Raw genomic sequence first — 22,378 nt, 5'->3', positions numbered from 1 at the left:
TTTTCGTAAAATGATCCGGTTTCTCTGCCACAAAGCCTGAGGCCTCGAGAAATAGTCTGCACTATTTTTTTCTCCATGGATCACCATGGCCTTTCTCCTCTAATCTAGCTTTAAGTGGCACTCAAGTCACCAAGCCTTGAGAAAAAACTAGCACACTCCGAGGCAGCATCCCGATCTCTCAAAGAACCGCAAACCGAGAGGACGCCTTGGCGTACGAGATCCATCGTCAATTACCGCCGCCATCTCGCGCCATTTTCAATCAAAGATTCCTACTAGTATTAGTAGTGTTTTTTTTTCCTTCAGAAACATACCAAGCAAGCACAGTTGCAGTATGATTAGCTTCAGAGCAACAATAAAGCAGATGCTAAATCATCCAGAAAAGATCATTATATATCGCGAGCAATCTTGGATCTTGTCGAGGCTTCAACCCCATGATCGTTCGCTTCGCTCTGAGCCTCTGACCTGTCGCGGTTTTCGGTGCAAGATCTCGAGCGAAGATGGCATAAACTAAACCGCCACATGCATATTTGCATCCGCTCGTCGATCGATAGCAGCAGTATAAATCATCGTGCATTCGTTGCGTTTGTAGTGGGTAGAAGAAGATTAGAAGACGATGATGGTGAGCTGCTCGAGGATGATGATAATGTCGCCGTCGTCGTCGTCATCATCATGGCGGGCTCTCGTGCTTGTCGCCGCCGCCGTCTTGTCATTCTCCGGCCATGTTGTCGTCGCCGCCGCCGCCGCCGGACACCCTGATTACGCCGACGCGCTCGCCAAGGCGATTCTCTTCTTCCAAGGGCAGAGGTCCGGCCGCCTTCCGCCGGACCAGGCCGTCAAGTGGAGGTCCAACTCCGGCCTCTCCGACGGCTCGGCGGCGAACGTACGGTTCTTCATGGCATCTGCTCCCTCCCGTGTGTTGACCTTTTAGTCAACGTGTTGACCTGTGGTTTTGACTTGTGGCAGGTTGACCTCACCGGCGGCTACTACGACGGCGGCGACAACGTCAAGTTCGGGTTCCCGATGGCGTTCACGACGACGATGCTGTCGTGGGGCGTCGTGGAGTACGGCGGGCGGATGCGGGGGCGCGTACTCCGCGACGCGCGCGACGCGGTGCGGTGGGCGGCGGACTACCTCCTCAGGGCGGCGACGGCGACCCCGGGTGTGCTCTACGTCGGCGTCGGCGACCCCGACGCCGACCACCGGTGCTGGGAGCGGCCGGAGGACATGGACACGCCACGGGCCGTGTACTCGGTGTCGGCGTCGAGCCCCGGGTCGGACGTGGCCGCCGAGACCGCGGCGGCGCTCGCCGCCGCGTCGCTGGCGCTCAGGGCCGCCGACCCGGGGTACTCCCGGAGGCTGCTCGCGGCGGCGAGGGACGTCATGGCGTTCGCCGTGCGGCACCAGGGGAAGTACAGCGACCACGTCGGCGGCGACGTGGGCGCCTACTACGCCTCCTACTCCGGCTACCAGGACGAGCTCCTGTGGGGGTCCGCGTGGCTTCTCTGGGCGACGAGGAACGCCTCCTACCTCGACTACCTCGCCTCCCTCGGCGCCAACGACGGCGTCGACATGTTCAGCTGGGACAACAAGCTCGCCGGAGCGCGCGTCCTCCTGTCACGGGTAAGGCGCGCAGCGAGCTCTCACCGATCACCACCTCCATTATGGCTGTGTTCGGTAGTGAGGGTTGGGAACCGTCGCTCCCTAGCACGCAAAACGAAGCAGCATTTAATGTAATAGATTAATATGATTTTTGAAAATAACTTTTATAGAGAAAATTTTTATAAAAAACATACTGTTTAACTGAGTGAAAAATGAGGAAAGTGGGTTGGAAAAGTAGAGATAAGAACTCAGCCACATCTGACTCCCAAATTTGACATTGTTCATCCGTCCGTGCATGGGCACGAGCAGAGGGCGCTGGTGAATGGCGATCGGAGGCTGGACGCGTTCCGGCGGCAGGCGGAGGACTTCATCTGCAGGATCCTGCCGGGGTCGCCGTCGTCGACGACGCAGTACACGCCAGGCGGGATGATGTACAAGTCCGGTCACGCCAACCTGCAGTACGTCACCTCGGCCAGCTTCCTCCTCACCACGTTCGCCAAGTACATGGCCGTCTCCAACCACACCTTCTCCTGCCAGAGCCTCCCCGTCACCACCAAGACCCTCCGAGCTCTCGCCAGGAAACAGGTATGTCTGTACCAGCACCACCACTGGGGATTGTCAGCGGTACTGTTGATGCAGTAGCAAATACTATGTGTGGGTCCGGACCCACATGTCAATCACTGTTACTTGCATCAGCAGTATTGCAGAGGATTTGTATCCAGCACCACGTCGTCGTCGTCTTTCTCTAAGGACTCGTCAACATTTTTTTTTAATAATAGAAATAGTTAATTACATTTCGGTCTCTACCAGTAGGCACACAACAATGAGTTTAGCGTTAAACAAAATCGAGTGGTGGGACAACTCCCAAACTCCTTGAAAAAACGATCACCTGAAGACCTGAACTACAAGTTAACACAAATCACGTAGATTCTAGCCAGTAATTATATAGATATTACAATATCTAAAACGGAACAAAAGACGCTTGGCTACCGATTCTCGTAGACTCGACAACATACTGAACTTGTTCTGATCGTCGTCATCCTTTCCTCAGGTGGACTACATCCTGGGCGCGAACCCGCAGGGGATGTCGTACATGGTGGGCTACGGCGCGCGGTTCCCGCAGAGGATACACCACAGGGGGGCGTCGATGCCGTCGGTGGCGGCGCACCCGGCGCACATCGGCTGCCAGGAAGGGTTCAGCGGCTACTTCAACGCCGGCGGCGCCAACCCCAACGTCCACACCGGCGCCGTCGTCGGCGGGCCGGACCAGCACGACGCGTTCCCCGACGAGCGCGGCGACTACGACCGGTCGGAGCCGACGACGTACACCAACGCCGCCCTCGTCGGCTGCCTCGCCTACTTCGCCGGCAACAACAGGAGCTGACGACGCCGCCACCGTCGATCGGTCCATCCACTGACGACGACGACGACGAAGACGACGATCCGTGCATGTATCTTCACTGCATTCCTATTTTCTACTGCTCTGGAAGCTGAAGAACTTAGCAATCTAATTTCGTTTAACCACTAGATCATGTGGTGATCGGATCAGACACTTTGATAATGTAGAATCAAACATCCAAACCTGCTGAGTTGAGATGAGAGGATTACTTGGAAGTACGTTAGAAGGAAATGGAACCGTATCCGATCCGTATGGCATGACAATTCCGTCTGAATTACTGCTCTTCATTTCGCGCGCCAATTTGGATTAGACGTTTAGCAAGGTAAGCAAATAGGATCGGGACAAGTGTATGAACTCCTGATCAATGATCAGTAAAATATCTGCAGATCATCCAGGGTTTCAGGAACAGAGAGATGGACAGTTGGACACTTGTCATGTTCCCCTGCCAACCAAAGGAAATCAACACGTGGAATATCCCAGAGGTCATCAATTCACACCAGCATCACTGCAATCAGCAGATCTTCTTAAATCAAACACTTTAATTGCTCCCACTATGGTTGAAAGAACAGACCATTTACAAACAACAGTTACTCTAATATCCTGAAAATAAAGATGAAGATTAAGTGTTTCATATAAAATGAGATGATAATAACGTGTGATTAATTGAGTTTTAATTATTACAAACTTAAAAAAATAGATTAATCTAATATTTGATAATAATTTTTATATAAAAAGTTTTTGCACGAAACACACCGTTTAGCAGTTTAAAAAGCGTACCAGGAATATCCAAAACTTTATCCACTCCTTATATTGGAAAGGAACGGAAACTCCCACATGTAAGTATCCGCAATGTATCAGCTAGCAACATATTCTGCAAATGACTCATGACTGCCCCCTGATATAAGGCCAAGGGTAAGTGGTGCTCATATGCCAATAAGGGCCTGTTTAGTTCGCGAAAAAAAAAATTAGGTGTCACATTGGATGTTTGACCGGATATCAGAAGGGCTTTTCGGATATGAATGAAAAAACTAATTTCATAACTCGTCAGAAAACCGCGAGACGAATCTTTTGAGCCTAATTAATCCGTCATTAGCACATGTGGGTTACTGTAGCATTTATGGCTAATCATGGACTAATTATACTCAAAAGATTCGTCTCGCAATTTCCCCCCTAACTGTGTAATTAGTTTTTTATTTATCTATATTTAATGCTTTATGCATGTGTTTAAAGATTCGATGTGATGTTTTTGGGAAAAAAATTTGGGAAAATAAACGGGGCCTAAGTAGTAAGGCATACTTGATTTGCCCATCAAAGATCTTGCAAAAAAAAAAAGCCTGATGCACAAGCAAGTAGCAACCTACTTTTATGCGGTTGCTATTGTGATTATAATTAGTCTTCGTTCTTTTCAGGGGTTGAAAATATTTCCTCCTCGAGCAGTGGATTAGCGCATAATTAATTAAGTATTAGTTAAAAAAATAGAATAATATGATTTTAAAGCATTTTTCTATAGAATTTATTTTGTAAAAAGAACAACATTTAGTAGTTTGGAAAATGTGCTCACAGGAAACAATGGAGTGAAGTTGGAAAAGGGGAGAAAAGAACACACCTTGGGCTCCTTTGAAACGTGGGATTAAGAAAAAAAAACATAATGTTAGAAAAAAATATAGTTTTTTCACATAACTATAATTGTCAAACGGAGAATTTCAAAGCATGTGAATGGTCATTTGAATAGACCAAAATCGGATCAGAGACATAGACTTAAAGAAAATTTTTTAAGAGGTTGAAACTTTGGCTAACTTTTCTCCAAAATATTTATGCATTGAATTAATCCTTAGGAATTTAATTTATAGGATTTGAAGAGCCCCACTCCTTTTGTTTCAAAGGGCCAAATAGAAAATTTTTATATAGAATTTAAATTTTATAATATTTCTATATAGTTCGTTTGTTTCGAAGGGGAGGATACAATACGCATCATGGGATCGATCAGAAATGGAGGGACAATATCTGCATTGTACATTGCAAAAACACTAATCGGGGAATTCTACAGCAGTACCAAACTACCAAGTAGCAATCACTTTGAACCATTAGACTAAAAAAAATGGACGATTAGGGTCCGTTTGAAGTTGTTGCTAAATTAGCTTAATTGTGGCACGAAAGTGCGGCTGACGATCAACACGCGATCAATTAAGAATTAATTATTATAATTTTAAAAATAGATTTATTTTGAAAAAAAAGACTTTTAAATAGAAAATTTTTATATGAAACACACCGTTCAGTATTTGGAAACGTATTCACGGTAAATGAGGAACTAGCCTACCCGAAACTCACTTTAGAACGCAACCTTAAGGTTCTCTTGGTTTGAGCTTAGATTTATTGTCTTAGATTTTTAAGTCAATGTTTTGTCTTATATGGTTTATAAATTGTTGCCTTTTAAACCTTAAGTTTAAGAGTTTAATGGTGGAGTCCTATTTCCACTATTTATATGAAAAAAAAGCTACTTCAACCTAACTAGTGTAATAGTGACTTGTGTGTTTTTTTTAGAAGCTATTCATTTGTTTAAGGTTAGAATTTTAAGCTTATAAGTTGATTTATAAGCCTAAATAAATAGGGCCTAAAATTGCACATGGTTGCAAGGGAAATTGGTATGTTAATATAGTATCAAGTTCATTTGGCTTATTAAAACTGGACCAAATCAGTTTGGACATTGCTTATACTGTACTACGCCATTCGATTTATGTTTGATGCCGTTAACCATTCATCTTTTCTTATATGCTAAAAGTACATTTAGTGATAAAAATAAATTACAACAAAATAATTGATAATATTGTTTTTTAATATAACAAAATACTCAAACATATGTCTAAAAGTTAAAAAGTTGAACATAAAAAATTGAAAATATTTCTCATTCTCCCTTTCTTCCATTTTAGATTTTAATTTCTTCTTCATCTCTTTCATTCATTTTGGACGAATCTCTTAAGCCTAATTGCGTCATGATTTGATAATGTGGTGCTACAGTAAACATTTGCTAATAACGGATTAATTAACCTTAATAAATTCATCTCGCAGTTTACATGCGGATTATATAATTTGTTTTTTATTATTAAACTGCGTTTAATACTTGAAATATGTGTCCGTATATCCGAGTGACACGCCAAAACATTACTCCTCTGTATCTAAACACCCCCTAAACAGAATATCTCAAGGTTCCTCAGCATTTGAGCCTTCTCCTGGGACCCAACTACTCTAGTAGTCTAGTGGAATAAAAAGAGTTCCTTCGGTCATCTAACCAAAATCTGCCCAACGTGTCAAAAAGGAAAAAACCCAACGCCCAAAACAAGCAACCGCCAATCCCCAATGGTCCGCATGGCGGCGGCGGCGGCCTCCACCTTCCTCCTCATCGCCGCCCTCGTCGTCCCTACCGCCTCCGCCTCCGCCGCCGAATCCGCCGCGGGGCCCTACGACCCGCCGACGGTGCCGGAGCTCATGGACCGGTTCGGCCTCCCGCGCGCTCTGCTCCCGGCCACCGCCCGGCGGTACCTCCTCCACGACGACGGCTCCTTCCAGCTCTTCCTCGACGGCGGCTGCGTGGCCGAGGCCGGCGGCTACCGCGTCGGCTACGGCGTCAAGCTCTCCGGCGCGGTGGCGCCCGGGCGGGCCACGGGGCTCGGGGGCGTCCGCGTCCGCGTGCTGTTCGCCTGGGTGCCCGTCACCGCCGTCGAGGTGGCCGGCGGGGAGGTCACCGTCAGCCTCGGCCCGATCAAGAAGTCGTTCCCGGCCGCCGGGTTCAAGTCCAGCCCCCGCTGCATCGCCGGCGCGGCGACGCCGGCGACGGCGAGCGATGGATGATTCTTGATTAGCCTTTGGTTTCTAGAGCAGTTAGTTCGTTGCTATTTGCTAGGACAGGGTTGGTGTACTTGTTCCTGTGAACAACACTTGTTCATAAGATTACACACACGATTAAACGCTATAAATCAGTGCCAAGTACTCTCTCTTTTTTTTGTCACTGTGCCAGGAAAGATTGAATCAGTGCTAGTAGCCTAGTACTGATTTTGTCACTCTGCTGGTAAAGATTTATTTTGAATGTTCTGATGATGATATTCAGTTATGACTTATCTGATGACCAAAAAGTTATCAGCTTAACTAAATGACCAAAAAGAAAAAGATTTATTTTGAATGTTCAGATGATGATATTCAGTTTTAACTTAACTGATGACCAAAAAACATCAGCTTAACTGAATGACTGAATGTTCTGATGATGATGTTCAGTTTCGACTTAATTGATGACCAAAATAAAATATCAGCTTAACTAAATGACCAAAAAGGAAAGATTTATTTTGAATGATCTGATAATGATATTCAGTTTTAACTTAACTGATGACCAATAAACATCAGCTTAACTGAATGACCAAAAAGGTACTCCCTCCGTCCCATAAAAATTGTATTTCTAGCTAATTTAGGACAAAACAGTATGATTGGAAAATGACCACAATGGCCTTATTTAATGAACCCACTACATACACACATTCCATATATACAAATGATTAAAAGGAAGTTTGAGAGAATTAACCTATATAATTAGCATACTTAATTACAAGCATTAACAGCCCAAATTTCATGCTTTAGCGCCAAATGGATTTGGCACCAAAAATTTGTTGCTCGTATTAGGAATCTTATCTAGATCAATCAATTTGCTAGGCCCTATATAGCTACAAATACAATTTTTGTGGGGTAAAGACTTGGAGCTAAAAATGCAATTTTTTTTTAGGACGGAGGTAGTAAAAAAAAAATCAAATTGAACGCCGTCTGTGGGAATCGAACCCACGACCACATGGTTAAAAGCCATGCGCTCTACCGGCTGAGCTAAGACGGCTGGCACGAATGGTTTAACCACATAAGCTAATTATTGACATTCACTTCCATTTTGCGTGAAAGCACACCATGAAGCTCCAATTGCAATGACTAGGGTACTAGATATATGGGCAAGATGTGTGCATAGCAAAAGGTATGCGGGTGAGAAATGGTCACCCTGAAAAACTGGGCAGAATTGCGTCTAAAGAAATGGTTATCCCTAAAAAATCTACCAAAATGTACCTAAAAATGAAGGGGAAAACAGCATCGGCATTACACCAGCCTAACAGGTCTAAAGCTGTCAGTCGTCACTCACTCATGGAGGAGTGCACGGTTTAGCTACCCCTACTTGTGAACACCATCACCTGAAACGTGCATGACAACAGGTTGCTGCCTCATCCGCGACAACAGGGCAGAGACCTCCCGCGTCGCGATATCCATCCGCTCGGTAGATTTGGAAGCTTCGCTCACCAGAGCTGACACCATGGACTGCAATGCCTTCACTCTCCCAATCTCAGGCGACTCGTCGAAATAAGCACCATTCAAGGCCTTGGAAGGTGATGGCCAGGTTCTACGCCATCGAGGAGGGAGATAATGGTCCGGGATCTGAAAGTAGTTGAGGGTCGAGAGCACACGGAGGGCATGCCGGCAGAGGATCCCTGCAGACTCAAACATATTGCAGCTGCAAGAAATTAGCTCCTCTCTTTGGCTCCATGTCACATTGCACCCACCGTCTTCTGTCTTGGTATGATGACGGACCAGAAAGACATTCCCTTCCAAGTGGAATGATGCATATTGACAAGCCACAACAAGCTCATCTTGTAGCTTAGAGAAGGCATAAGGAGTGAGAACTGCAGCCGCATGCCTTTCCATTGGAGTTGCAGTCTTGAGGGTTATGCTTTGCAGATTGTGTTGCATCATTTGTTGCCTCCCAGCTTGGTCTTTATACTCGGCAACGACTGCGACCTATGCAAAACATGAGCAGTATAATGCATTACGCCTTTTAATTTACACAAAGTAACGATGAGGAAGCACAAAAAAAGGCTTCTATACTACCAAGCATGTATGAGTAAGTTGCCTCCCAGCTTGGTCTTTATACTCGGCAACGACTGCGACCTATGCAAAACATGAGCAGTATAATGCATTACGCCTTTTAATTTACACAAAGTAACGATGAGGAAGCACAAAAAAAGGCTTCTATACTACCAAGCATGTATGAGTAAGCTGCCTTGGGGCAGTAAGAAGGGAATCGTAAATAAAAAGGCATAATTCTAGGATCAAAGTCAAACACACACACACAAAAAAGTCATTTGTGAATCTTTACAAGCTCACCTGCTCAATGAAATGGGCTAGGCGAGTCTGAGCACTCGAGAATCGCTGAATGAAGACACTAATTGACTTTGAAGTTTCTGGAGAAGCAAGCAGTCCTGCGAAAAACTGCCCTCTCAAATATGGTAATGCCCAGAGAGTTCGTGATGCAAACAGACTAGCAATGTGCCCATTCCCATGTAGTCCATAGCTGTTCATCATGTCATTCCACCCAAGATCAAACTCCATTGTGCTTTCCATGTTATACAACCTATCGAACTCATCTTTCCAGCTATTGTACCGTTCGCCAAGAACTGCATCAAACCAAGATGGGAACCTGGCTGCGATAAGCCATATGCAGAGGGCTTGCTTTGTGCCTGGAAGCTCCTTTTCAATTGCTTCCTTGAGGTACATATTTTCATCCGTCAATATTGTCAGCGGAGCCTTTCTGTTCATGAAGTTGAGAAATACCTGTCAACAAGAAAGACTTGCTAATGTTTTTTTCAAAACAAAAAAAAAAGTACTTAGTACTTGCTAACAGGATATTAAAAAGTGTACTGTGAGTTTTCACCCTGAATGTTTTATACCTTTAATGCCCATGCATAGGATTGCAGACTTTCCTCCCTTAGAAGAGCGCAACCAAAGAAGCAAGGCATCCCATGATTGTTCAATCCAACCCAAATACCAAGCAGCATGTCCAGAGCAGGCAACCGATGTGTCGTGTCGAATACAACAGCATCACCAAACATCTCATACGACTGAACCGACGATGCAAACGACCAGGCAACGTTCTCGACGCGGTTGCTCGCGCCTTTGGTGAATTCATACTTGAAATCGGGGTCCTTCTCCTGAAATCTTCTGCACATTTTGATCAGATCGACGCTCTCCTCCTGATCAGACTTCCTGCACGACTGGATGAGGTTCCTCACATCCTTCTCTGTGAAGGGCAGATTGCCCGGCTCGACGCGCCTCTCCAGCTCCATGATCCTCATCATCTGCTGCACGGAGATCCCGGACCTGGCGAGCATCAGGATCCGGTCCCTGTCGTCCCCGGAGACGACGCGGTACGCCGGGAGGAGGCGGACCTGGTCCTGACCCAGGAGCTCGTGGTTGTGGTGGTTGGAGAAGCCCGTGACCCGCCACTCCCCCTCCGCCTCCCCCGCGGCCGCGGCGGCGATGGCGCTCCTGCCGATGCGCATGTACGCCTTGCACCCGCAGCGGGAGGACCGCCGGTTCCTCTGCGGCCTGTCGCCGGCGCCGGCGGCGAAGGGCTTCGCCGGCGGGTTCCCGGCGCGGTGGCACACGAAGTACCTCCTCGTCAGGCCCCTCCCCACCCCGTCCTTCCCCTCCGTCCGGTGGCGGCGGATCGAGAACCCGCGCCGCCTCGCGAACCCGCTGTAGAGCTCGTGCGCCGCGTCGTGCGTCGGGAACCTCTGCCCGACGTACGGCGCCGGGTCGTCGTCCTCCTCCGCCTCCGGCGAGGGACCCGTCCCGTCCTCGACCTCCTCGCCGCTGCTGGTCCCCTCCATGGAGGAAAGAGGAGGGTCGCCGCCGTAGCACTCGAGGAGAAGGGATGCCGATCCCGCGGGCATCATCCTGGCATCTGTGGATTCGGGACTGGCGGGGGCAGCGACGGGGGAAAGCAGCAATCCAGAATTGGAGAGGATCGGAGAGCGAGAGGAGAGAGAGGGAGAGGGAGAAGATGAACTTGACGAGTGGTACCGCCGGCGGCGACCGCCGTAGCCGGAGAAGGAGACGGCGAGTCGGCGACGGGGCGATGGGAAATTGGAAGTTGTGACGAGAAGAAACTGTGGCGTTGGGCTCGATCCGGCCCAGTAGCATCTGCAATCCCAAGCCCGCCAAGCGCCCTCCGCCTCTTCCGTTCCACTCTTCCACTCCGTCGTCCGTCCAACGCAGTAACAGTGTGTATCACCTAGGCAGAGTTTGGCTAATGGGTTTGGGAAATGATTTTCCACCCACCAAAAGACATCTTTAAATCCTAACCATTCATTCTCCCTCTTTCATTTAATCCTAACCCTTCATTCATTTCCCCGTCTCAATCCCACTCCCCATTTCTCATTATCCAAACACACCCCTAGGGGTAGGTAGAAAAAGACCGAACCGAAAAGACGAGATCGAAAAGACCGAGACCGAGAAATTCAGTCATCAATTTGGTTCTAGGTAGTGAAAGACCGAATTTTATTCGGTCAATTCGGTTAGTCTCCTCGGTTAATCGAATAGTTCGAAAAAGACCGAATTAACAAAAATTGTCTAAATCCAACCTATCTATACCTACTTAAAAAATACGCAAGGCTTCCGATGGTTTTTTTCGTCCGTCGTTTTTTTTTACCGCACACGGTTTTTTTCCTCACGGGAGGTTTTTTTACCGCACGCGGTTTTTTCCCTCACGGGCGGTTTTTTTGTCCGGTTTTTTTCTCACGTGGTTTTTTTTGTCCGATTCATTTTTTGTTTTTTCTTCCCGGTTTTTTTCGCACACGCGGTTTTTTTTGTTCGATTCTTTTTTTTTCACGCGTTTTTTTTTGCCCGGTTTCCCTTTTTTTTTCCCGGTTTGCCACATGGAAATATTGAATCCCAAATAGAGTCATACAATTACATGGCTCGAATTACGACGCAGGAATTACATACATAATCCAAGAATAAGAATTACATGTCCAAGTAGGATACAAACATCTTCTCAACCTATATAAAGAAACTGAAAACACAAACAAGACTCATATATACATCCAATATTTGGTGTGGATATTGAGCGTACTGATTTATGAAGACGGAAGGTAATTCTTTAACCCTTAACAATTAGATTTGTTTTTTATTTGTAACTTTAGGAGCAATTGTAATTTGCATAAACTCTGTCCTATTAAATGCATGTAGCGGGAGCAAGAAATACAACTTATTTACCAAGATGATATTGCATAATTAATTCATTATTAACAAGATGATATTGACATTAATTACCTGAATATTTTTTAAAAAATTCATAACATAATAGTATGATAGAGACAAAAATATTTTAACAGTCTTAATCAACCACTGAAAATATTTAAAAACTAAAAGCATGCATAAGCTACGCACAATATCCCTCAGTAGAGACATAAATATATTCAAAATGTTATGAAACCTATCTTATTATGGACGAATTAAATTATGAGTGGGAAGCTTACTACAGAAGAAAGCTTACGCTAGAAGCCAGCTTACAAAGGAAGCCAGCTTACGGCGCAAGCCAGCTTACAGAGGAAGCCAGCTTACAAGAGAAGCCAGCTTACGACGTAAGCCGGCTTACGACGCAAGCCAGAAGGTCCAAGGCTTACGACGTAAGCCTCCACCCTCCTCCGCCTATAAATAGGGCCCAGAAGGTCCAAGGCAAGAACAATCGATCTTCGGTCTCATGCTTCTCCTCTTGTAGCTTGTACTCAAATCCAGAAGAAATAAAGCTTCCACTCGCTCATACTTCCTGTGTTCCACAACTCTGTGTTTGGTTTGCTTGTGTGCTGATCAGTAGAATCGATTGGTTTCTCAACACTTTATCAGCACGAGACTTTACCGTGCTAAAAAGGTAAACAGGTGAGAAATCAGTTTCTACTGATCATCTTGCTCTTTATATGCAAATCATTCTTCTGCTATAGTTGAAATAAGCAGAAGAGCATGGTAACATGATAACATGATCCTCCGATATCCTCTCAGCAATACACGATAACATGATGGCGGCTCTGCCGCCGTTATCGTCCAATTGCTAGAGTTGATACATTCTCTCAGCAACGCTCGGTAACATGATGGCAGTTCTGCCGCCGTTACCGTCCAAAGGCTTGAGATGGTACATCCTCTTAGCACTATTCGATAACACAATGGCGGCTCTGCCGCCGTTATCGCCCAAATGCTAGAGGTGATGTAGGTGCCTGAAGCACCGGCATGGCAACTTAATGGACAGCTCTGCCGCTGTTGCCACCAAATATCGGAAGCAAACAAACCTTCTGCACGACCCTGAAGTGTCGTTATGGATGCCCTTTGTTTTATGGACATCACCCATATGGGCCCTTGATGCCACTAAGGTCGGCTCTGTCCATGAAGCGTGGGCTCATAGTGGGGAAAGTACTATATGGTTTATCTTACTTTTTACAGTCTGCACAATATACATGAAGTTGTGCCCATGTATACTCTTCGTTTTGTTTTACATGCTTACTTTGCTGTTTGCATGACTTTCATAACATTTATTTTATTGTTATGAAATTGATTTCCTAGCATGATTGATAATATTTAATCAAGCAATCTGTAATCCTGAAGATTACTTAAGTTAATTTGCTAGGAAAGATTCTATGGGAAACTGTGTGATAATCTTGAAGATTACACACACTAGTAATCCTGAAGATTACGCATGACCAATTCATGTCGACCCTGCACATCGTATTTACCTGTCGTAAATACCAAATGTTGTTGCAGGACATGTCGGACATAGCAAAGAAGGAATTCGCCGAGCTTGCCTTGGATGGTAGTAACTACCTCACTTGGGCATTGGACGTTGAGATTAAACTCGACTCCATGGGTCTCGATCATACTATTGTGCTGCCCGAAGTTGGCACTGTGGAGTCTACGAAGGTCGAGAAAGCAAAGGCATTGCATTTCTTGCGCCACCATCTCCACCCAGACCTGAAGTCTGAGTATATGACCGAGAAAGATCCACTGGTATTATGGCAATCCCTGAAGGATCGCTTTGACCAGCAAGGGTCAATTGTGCTCCCACAAGCACAACATGACTGGATCACCCTACGCTTCCAAGACTACAAGTCTGTGGCAGCGTATAACTCTGCCCTACATAGGATCATTTCTCAGTTGCGTTTATGTGGCCAGAAGATCACTGACGCTGAGATGATCGAGAAAACCTTATCTACCTTTCAGCCCAACAACATAGTGCTGCAACAGCAATACAGGAACTCAAAGTACCCGAAGTACTCTGATCTTATTTCAGTCCTGTTAGTTGCAGAAAGGCAGAATGAGGTTCTTCTAAAGAATCATTCTGCTCGACCCACTGGGTCTATGGCAGTGCCCAAAGCACACGCCAATGTTGTTGGAAACTCACATGGCCGTAAAAGAGGCCATGGTGAGAAGAAAGGGAAAGGTAAGGGAAGTATCATATTCAAGGGCAAGAACAAGGGTAAACCCAGAGGTAAAGGCGAACTCAAGAAGGTTACAGGTGAATCATCTGGGGTAAAGCAGGATAACTGCTATAGATGTGGAGGCAGAGGGCATTGGTCTCGTAACTGCCGTGTCCCCAAGCACCTGGTTGAGCTCTACCAACAAAGCATGAATGAGAAAAAGAGCCAACATGAGTCCCACTTCACCATTGAGCCTGAGGCTCAGATTGAAAAATATGATGACATGCTTATCAATGTTAAGGATGGTGGGGACGTCCGTATGGACGATGATCGGGACAACCTTCTTGAAAAAGATGACATATTTGGAGACCTAAAGTAATCTCCTATATGTCAGTCATATGCAGTGTTCCGCATGAGTAGCACATGTAGAACTTTGGTCATGAATAATGCTCCTGAAGAGCACGCTTAGTCTTTTACTAGGCCTGAAGTCCTTGTAATGTTTCCCTTAATAGAATCAACTTACTCCATGTTTAATTTCATTTATGTTTATGTTCTATAAACAGACTTTGTGGGAATCCCATGGCAGAAGAGGATATATGTCTAGTAGATAGTGCCACCACTAACACAATCTTAAGGGAAACTAGATATTTCCACACCTTAACTAAGAAAACTGGAAATATTATGACCATTGCCGGAAGCAATGCTCATATAGTAGGCACTGGAAGTGCTACTCTAGTTCTCCCTATGGGTACCCATATCTTTGTAAAGGATGTTGTATTGTATCCTGATTCAAAGCGTACCCTCTTAAGTTTTAAAGATATCCGTGCAAACGGTTTCCATATAGAAACCGAAATTGAGCAAGATGCTGAATATCTGCTCATAACAAAAATAGATGGATATTAAAAGCAAGTGGTGGAAAGGCTCCCTTCATCGCCATCGGGTTTGTACTACACGTACATAAAACCCACTGAGGAATATGTTGCGATGAAGACCATATTTAGAAACCCAGAGTCATTTAGAGTTTGGCATGACAGGCTGGGTCATCCTGGGTTGGGTATGATGAGGAGAATCATCAACAATTCTGCTGGCCACAATGTTGAAACTAAAGACTTCCCTAATCCTGAAGATTTTATTTGCCCTGCTTGTGCAAAAGGGAAGTTGATCACTAGGCCATCCCTCCTGAAGATTAGGGATGAGTCACCTGTTTTCCTGGCAAGGATACAAGGTGACATATGTGGACCTATCCAGCCCCTGTCGGGCCCGTTTAGGTATTTCATGGTACTGATTAATGCATCTACCAGGTGGAGCCATGTGGACCTGTTGTCCACAAGGAACCATGCTTTTTCAAAGCTAATTGCCCAAATCATCAGGCTAAAAGCTAGCTTCCCTGATAGCCACGTACAATCCATTCGAATGGATAATGCTGGTGAGTTCAGGTCGAAGGCTTTTGATGATTATTGTTTAGCCATGGGCATTAAGGTAGAATATTTAGTACCACATGTCCACACTCAAAATGGCCTAGCTGAGTCCTTGATCAAGAGGATCAAGTTGATTGCTCGGCCACTATTGCAGGATTGTAGGCTGCCAACCAGTTGTTGGGGCCATGCTGTGTTGCATGCAGCAACACTAATTCAACTCAGGCCAACTGCATATCATAGTACATCCCCCCTTCAGCAAGTGCGTGGAAAAGAACCAAGTATTTCCCATCTGCGTAAATTTGGCAGTGTAGTATATGTGCCAATCCCACCACCACATCGTACTTCTATGGGACCCCACCGGAAGTTGGGGATATACGTTGGTTATGAGACTTTGTCCATAATCAAGTATCTTGAGCCTATGACTGGGGATCTTCATACGGTACGCTGATTGTATCTTTGATGAGGACCATTTCCCAGCATTAGGGGGAGAAAGGCATCCAGAAGAATGCCGAGATATAATATGGAATGCAACTGGGATGCAGTCCTTAGATCCACGCACTAGTGAAGCTGAACTGGAAGTTCAGAGAATCATAAATTTGCAAAATCTTGCAAATAAGTTGCCAGATGCCTTCACTGATTACAAGGGAGTGACAAGGTCGCATATACCTGCAGTAAATGTGCCGGAAAGAGTAGAGGTAACCCAGAAGGTTACTGACTCTGCTCTTACCCCCCCCCCCCATCCTAGGAAGAGGGGGAGACCTCCGGGTGCTCGGGACAAGGTTCCGCGGAGACGTCCGCGGAGACAAGAACCTGAGCCACTTGTTCCACTCAAAGAATCAGTTAAAGAAGCTCAACCTGAAGTTGAGAAAGCCCTAGAAGAGGCAACTCAACCTGAAGTTGAGATGGTCCCAGAAGGACACCATCCTGAAGATGGAGAACCCAGTGTTTTACGCGCGTACCTTGGCACTGGAAGATCGGAACACTCCAACTCGGTCGTTATGGGAAATCACGACGAGCTGGAGGAAATAAATGAGGAGATTTCCACTAAATGTGCTGATACAGGAGAGTTACATCATAGAAAGACCACTATTGTCGACATACACTTTGCCTCCAAGATTGCTGACATAGTGGATACGGATCCAGAACCAAAGTCCATGGCTGAGTGCCAGAAGCGCACAGATTGGGACAAATGGAAAGCAGCAATAGAGGCAGAGTTGCGCTCGCTTTATAAAAGAGAGGTTTTTGGGCCTGCAGTCCCAACACCTCCAAAAGTCATCCCTGTAGGATGCAAATGGGTCTTCCTCCGGAAGAGGAATGAACATGGCTAGGTGGTGAGGTATAAAGCGAGGCTAGTGGCACAAGGGTTCACGCAGAGACCCGGTATTGACTATGATGAAACTTACTCTCCTGTGATGAGTGGAATCACGTTCCGATACTTGATCTCAATGGCAATTAATATGAATTTGGATATGCAGTTGATGGATATAGTGACCGCATACTTGTATGGGTCACTAGATTCGGAAATTTATATGAGGGTCCCTGAAGGACTCAAGATTGCGAATCCGAAAGGAAATCGCAACATGTATAGTGTTCGCCTGCAGCGATCATTATACGGATTGAAACAATCCGGAAGGATGTGGTTCAATCGGTTAAGTAACTATCTCCTGAAGAGAGGTTACTTAAACAATGATGATTGTCCCTGTGTGTTCATAAAGAAATCCCTGAATGGATTTTGTATCATCTCGGTCTATGTCGATGATCTTAATATCATTGGCACCACAAAGGACATTAAAGAAGCAATGGCTTATCTTAAGACCGAGTTTGAGATGAAGGACTTGAGGAAAACCAAGTTCTGTTTGGGCCAGCAGCTCGAGCACCTCCCTGAAGAAGTGTTTATGCACTAGTGTACCTATACCAAGAGGGTCCTTGGTAAGTTCAATATGGATAAATGTCATCCATTGAAAACCCCCATGGTGGTCCGATCCCTGGAAGCGGATAAGGACCCATTTAAACCCAAGGAAGATGATGAGGAAGTGTTGGGACCTGAAGTTCCCTACTTAAGCGCCATTGGAGCACTAATGTATCTAGCCAATTGCACGAGACCTGATATTGCTTTTGCAGTTAATCTATTGGCTAGATATGGTGCAGCCCCAACCAGAAGACATTGGGTTGGTGTCAAAACTATCCTCAGGTACCTTCGAGGTACTCAAGATCTTGGGTTATGGTTCCCGAAGAACCAAGATCCATCCATGGTGGGATATGTGGATGCTGGCTATATGTCGGATCCTCATAATGCCAGATCCCAGACTGGGTTTGTATTTCTTTGTGGTAATACTGCCATTTCCTGGCGGTCTGTAAAGCAGACCCTGGTTGCAACGTCAACCAACCACTCAGAAATAATTGCTCTATATGAGGCCACACGAGAATGTGTGTGGCTTAGGCGGATGATCGGTCACATTCAGAAGTCATGTGCCCTAAACATTGATAACACCCCCACCATTATCTATGAGGATAATGCTGCTTGTGTTGCACAAATACATATGGGCTATGTGAAAAGCAATTTCACAAAGCATATTGCTCCCAAATTCTTTTATCCCCACGAGCTCCAGAAGAGCGGGGAAATAAATGTCCTGCAAACTAAGTCATGCGAAAATCTCGCAGATTTATTTACGAAGTCTCTGCCAGCATCAAGTTTTCACAGATGTGTTTGTGGCATTGGCATGAGACGACTTAGTGAATTGCAAGGATCAGGGGGAGCAAACAATTAAGAGAATAGCCCATGATTGTGATCCTGAAGAATCACAAACAAGTCCTGAAGACTTGATCAACTGTTGTACACTTTTTCCCTTGGTGAGTTTTTTTTTCCCATTGGGTTTTTCTCATGCAAGGTTTTTAACGAGGCAACAGGTGCAACACAATATTCAGAGTGCCATGTACTCTTTTCTCCTACCATTTTTTCCCACTGGGTTTTTGGGAGGAGTTTTTGATGAGGCATGCGCATAATTCAAATTCCTCCAAGGGGGAGTGTTATGAAACCTATCTTATTGTGGACGAATTAAATTATGAGTGGGAAGCTTACTACAGAAGAAAGCTTACGCTAGAAGCCAGCTTACAAAGGAAGCCAGCTTACGGCGCAAGCCAGCTTACAGAGGAAGCCAGCTTACAAGAGAAGCCAGCTTACGACGTAAGCCGGCTTACGACACAAGCCAGAAGGTCCAAGGTTTACGACGTAAGCCTCCACCCTCCTCCGCCTATAAATAGGGCCCAGAAGGTCCAAGGCAAGAACAACCGATCTTCGGTCTCCTGCTTCTCCTCTTGTAGCTTGTACTCAAATCCAGAAGAAATAAAGCTTCCACTCGCTCATACTTTCTGTGTTCCACAACTTTGTGTTTGGTTTGCTTGTGTGCTGATCAGTAGAATCGACTGGTTTCTCAACACAAAATACCTTCTTACTCTGAACTCAGTGTGCAAAAGTATTGTTTAATGGCAATAGAACATAGCAAGTGGAATAAACACCTATGGTCCATGCAGATCCAGTAGACAACAGTATAGAGCTTTAATTCCAAAGCATTAAAGGGGGCATAGCAAGTACAGTACATTCCAATTTAGCTATGCAACCAAGGTGGTGTTTGGATCGAGGGACTTAACTTTAGTCTCTGTATTTAGACACTAATTTAGAGTATTACATATAGATTACTTAAAAACTAATTACATAAATGAAAGCTAATTTGCGAGACAAATTTTTTAAGCCTAATTAATCCATAATTAGAGAATGTTTACTATAGCATCACATAGGCTAATCATGGATTAATTAGGCTCAATAGATTAGTCTCGCGAATTAGTCCAAGATTATGGATGGGTTTTATTAATAGTCTACGTTTAATATTTATAATTAGTGTCCAAACATCCGATGTGATAGGGACTTAAAAGTTTTAGTCCCATCTAAACAGGGTCCAAGACAAAAATATATCTATACCTACTTAAATAATAGAGTAAAGTCCATCATCGGTCCCTAAACTTATACCGCTGTGTTATCTTGGTCCCTAAACATGCAAATCGACCGTTCAGGTCCTCAAACTTGTTCGACTGTATCATCCCGGTCCCTAAACTTGCAAATCACTCGTTTAGGTCCTCCAACTTGTTCAGTTGTGTCACCCTGGTCCCTAAACAGGACGGTCTAAAAACTTTATATAAAAAATAATTCATAACTTTTTCATGTGAACTCTAATGGAGACAAACTTTATATCAAAATTATAGCCCTTGACACGACCTACAACTTTGTAGTTGAAAAGTTTTTGAATTTAAACTGTTTAGGGTCCCAAAATATTGTTGCATGTTTATAGATTTTGAAATTTTAATTTTAAAATTACATTTTCGGACAAAAAATGACTTAAAATAAAAAAAATCAACTACAAAGTTGTAGATCGCGTTGAGGGCTACAAGTTTGATATAAAGTTTGTCTTCATTAAAGTTCACATGAAAAAGTTATGAATTATTTTAAATATAAAGTCTTTAGACCGTCCTATTTGACCCAGATGATATTCAAATCCAAGTTTAGGGACCGGGGTAACACAACTGAACAAGTTGGAGGACCTAAATGAGTGATATGAAAGTTTAGGGACCGGGATGATACAGTCGAACAAGTTTGAGGACCTGAACGGTCGATTTGCGAGTTTAGGGACCGGGATGACACAACGGTACAAGTTTAGGGACCGGTGATGGACTTTACTCTAAAAAAATATATTCAATCTAACAGTCTTAATCAACCACCGAAAATATTTAAAAACTGAAAGCATGCATAAACTACACACACAATATCCCTCAGTAGAGACATAAATATATTCAAAATACCTTCTTACTCTGAACTCAGTGTGCAAAAGTATTGCTTAATGGCAATAGAACACAACAAGTGGAATAAACACCTGTGATCCATGCAGAACCAGCAGACAATAGTATAGAGCTCTTACAAATTCCAAAACATTAAAGGGGGCATAGCAAGTACAGTACATTTCAATTTAGTCATGCAACCAAATATTGATCTCTGAAAGCTGGATTGCCGATGATCAGGTGATATATGCTCATCTACAGCATCAAAAAAAATATACCCTCATCTATTTATTTGCAAGAATTGAATATAATCATATCTGAGTCTAATCTTAACTGCTATTCCGATCCATGCAACAAAAATCATGGGATAATACCATCACAACAAAATATGGATGACTACAGACGATATCTAAACTATCCCAAATGTGCCTTCAAGGCTTCAAGCTAACCCCCGAACTCAGCCTCGGGCATGGGGATGATTCGGGATGGAGGATTTGTGCCGCTGCCCTCGGGGGAGAGAGGGAAAATAGAGGCGAGGTGGAGAGAGAGAGGAGGGAAGTTATACATTTAGCATTTGGCGTATGCTTCAGCATAATGAAATAAACTATAAATAAGATGCAAACAGGTGAAGTGGAAAACCCACTTGGAAAAATTATTAGCTCACATAAACAAGATAAGATAGAGCATCATGATCGCAAGAAAAAGGACATGACCAAATAAAAGTTGAAAGTACATGATAGTATGATTAATAGAACTACCTTTGATTCAGACTTGCTGACACATGTAAAAACGCAATGTGAGCGTGAGCTGTCTGCATTTGCGCTTGTTGCCCCGGTCCTCCGATTTGAGAGGCCCTGCAACATATAAATTAATCAAAGTTCCTAAATAGAAGAGGAAAGAATATGCTCTATGTGTATGGGCAGGTACTGGAAATAACAATTAGGAAGAAATAAGCATGCAGCTCGTCATGAATTTTTTAGAACTACTATGCAGCATCTGCTAATCGTTATTGTTGCAAATGCTGCATCATTGTTATTTCCAGATGCTACAGTGTCTTGGAAGAAAACAAGAACTCAGGTAAAGTAAACAATATCCACTGCCCGCAGAATTAACAAGGATACGTTATCAGCCAGATAAGACATTAAACAAGACGAAATCATAACCGTGAATTGTTTTAGCTCAGAATAGGCATGTCTGACAGCGACAAGTGACAAATTTAACTCTATTAGAAATTAGGATCAATATTCAACAGCACAAACATATGAGAAACATATCAGCAAATCTTTAGACGACAATATTGAGATGCATGTACCTTCACCAACAGTTGTGTTACATCCTTTGTAGTGAAAACTAACTCCTTTGTCAATGATTCAACATAGACACAAGCAGTTCTAACATCCTCTCCAATCTGCAATTCAACAGGTCATATTGGTAAATCACCTGAAAAGCTATGGTACTAAAATTTGCAATTTAATTTCACCCGAAGACTTTTAGGTGATGGGTCTAGCATTTTTACTTGTGTCACAAATTTTATAACATCGAATGAATAAAAACATATGACAGGCATACTAACCTGGAGAAGAAGGAGACGACAGGGTGCGGTGTACGGGCCACGCGTGCAGAAACGGCGGCGGCGGGGAGGCCGCGACCACGGTCGACACCACCAGATCTGGACACTCCCACCGTCGCCGGCGGCGGATCCGCATGAGCAGGGCGCAGAGAGACGACGGGATCCGAGTGGGAGAGGAGGAGGTCGCCGAATCCATCCATCCCGTCGCAGCCGACGGCGGATCCGCGCAAGAGGGAATGGAAAAACCATGGGATCCGTGCGAGAGGGGAAGAGATCGCCGGATCGGGCAGGTGCTGCCAACACA

The 22,378-nt window shown here is 44.7% G+C and overlaps 3 protein-coding genes and 1 non-coding gene across 5 annotated transcripts; 2 read left to right on the top strand and 2 right to left on the bottom strand.

Moving 5' to 3' along the window:
• The first annotated feature begins 613 nt into the window (after nucleotides 1-613).
• Nucleotides 614-3,242, top strand: LOC127771567 (endoglucanase 11). Its single transcript, XM_052297491.1, has 4 exons — nucleotides 614-880; nucleotides 964-1,620; nucleotides 1,909-2,184; nucleotides 2,651-3,242. Exons 1-4 carry the CDS (start codon nucleotides 614-616, stop codon nucleotides 2,981-2,983), a joined length of 1,533 nt encoding a protein of 510 aa, XP_052153451.1. The 3' UTR covers nucleotides 2,984-3,242.
• Nucleotides 3,243-6,278: 3,036 nt separating this feature from the next.
• Nucleotides 6,279-7,138, top strand: LOC127771898 (uncharacterized). The gene has a single exon (XM_052297845.1). It carries the CDS (start codon nucleotides 6,353-6,355, stop codon nucleotides 6,842-6,844), a length of 492 nt encoding a protein of 163 aa, XP_052153805.1. The 5' UTR covers nucleotides 6,279-6,352; the 3' UTR covers nucleotides 6,845-7,138.
• A 449-nt stretch (nucleotides 7,139-7,587) lies between these two features.
• LOC127769461 (protein FAR1-RELATED SEQUENCE 11) lies at nucleotides 7,588-11,018 on the bottom strand. Of its 2 annotated transcripts, XM_052295047.1 has the most exons (4): nucleotides 9,742-11,018; nucleotides 9,179-9,625; nucleotides 8,903-8,962; nucleotides 7,588-8,812 (listed from the first exon to the last, which is right to left on the bottom strand). In XM_052295047.1, the coding sequence occupies exons 1-4, from the start codon at nucleotides 10,747-10,749 to the stop codon at nucleotides 8,192-8,194; spliced, it is 2,136 nt and encodes a 711-aa protein (XP_052151007.1). In that variant the 5' UTR covers nucleotides 10,750-11,018; the 3' UTR covers nucleotides 7,588-8,191. The 2 variants fall into 2 exon arrangements, with proteins under 2 accessions (XP_052151007.1, XP_052151008.1); XM_052295048.1 differs by lacking the exon at nucleotides 8,903-8,962.
• On the bottom strand, nucleotides 7,796-7,868 carry TRNAK-UUU (transfer RNA lysine (anticodon UUU)). Its single transcript has one exon. It is a non-coding gene; the product is annotated as a tRNA-Lys (tRNA).
• Nucleotides 11,019-22,378: the final 11,360 nt, after the last annotated feature.

Source organism: Oryza glaberrima, chromosome 4 (genome assembly GCF_000147395.1).
Source record: "Oryza glaberrima chromosome 4, OglaRS2, whole genome shotgun sequence".
Taxonomy (NCBI): domain Eukaryota; kingdom Viridiplantae; phylum Streptophyta; class Magnoliopsida; order Poales; family Poaceae; genus Oryza; species Oryza glaberrima.
The sequence above is the reverse complement of the archived record's forward strand: the minus strand, read 5'-3'. Positions and strand labels throughout refer to the sequence as shown.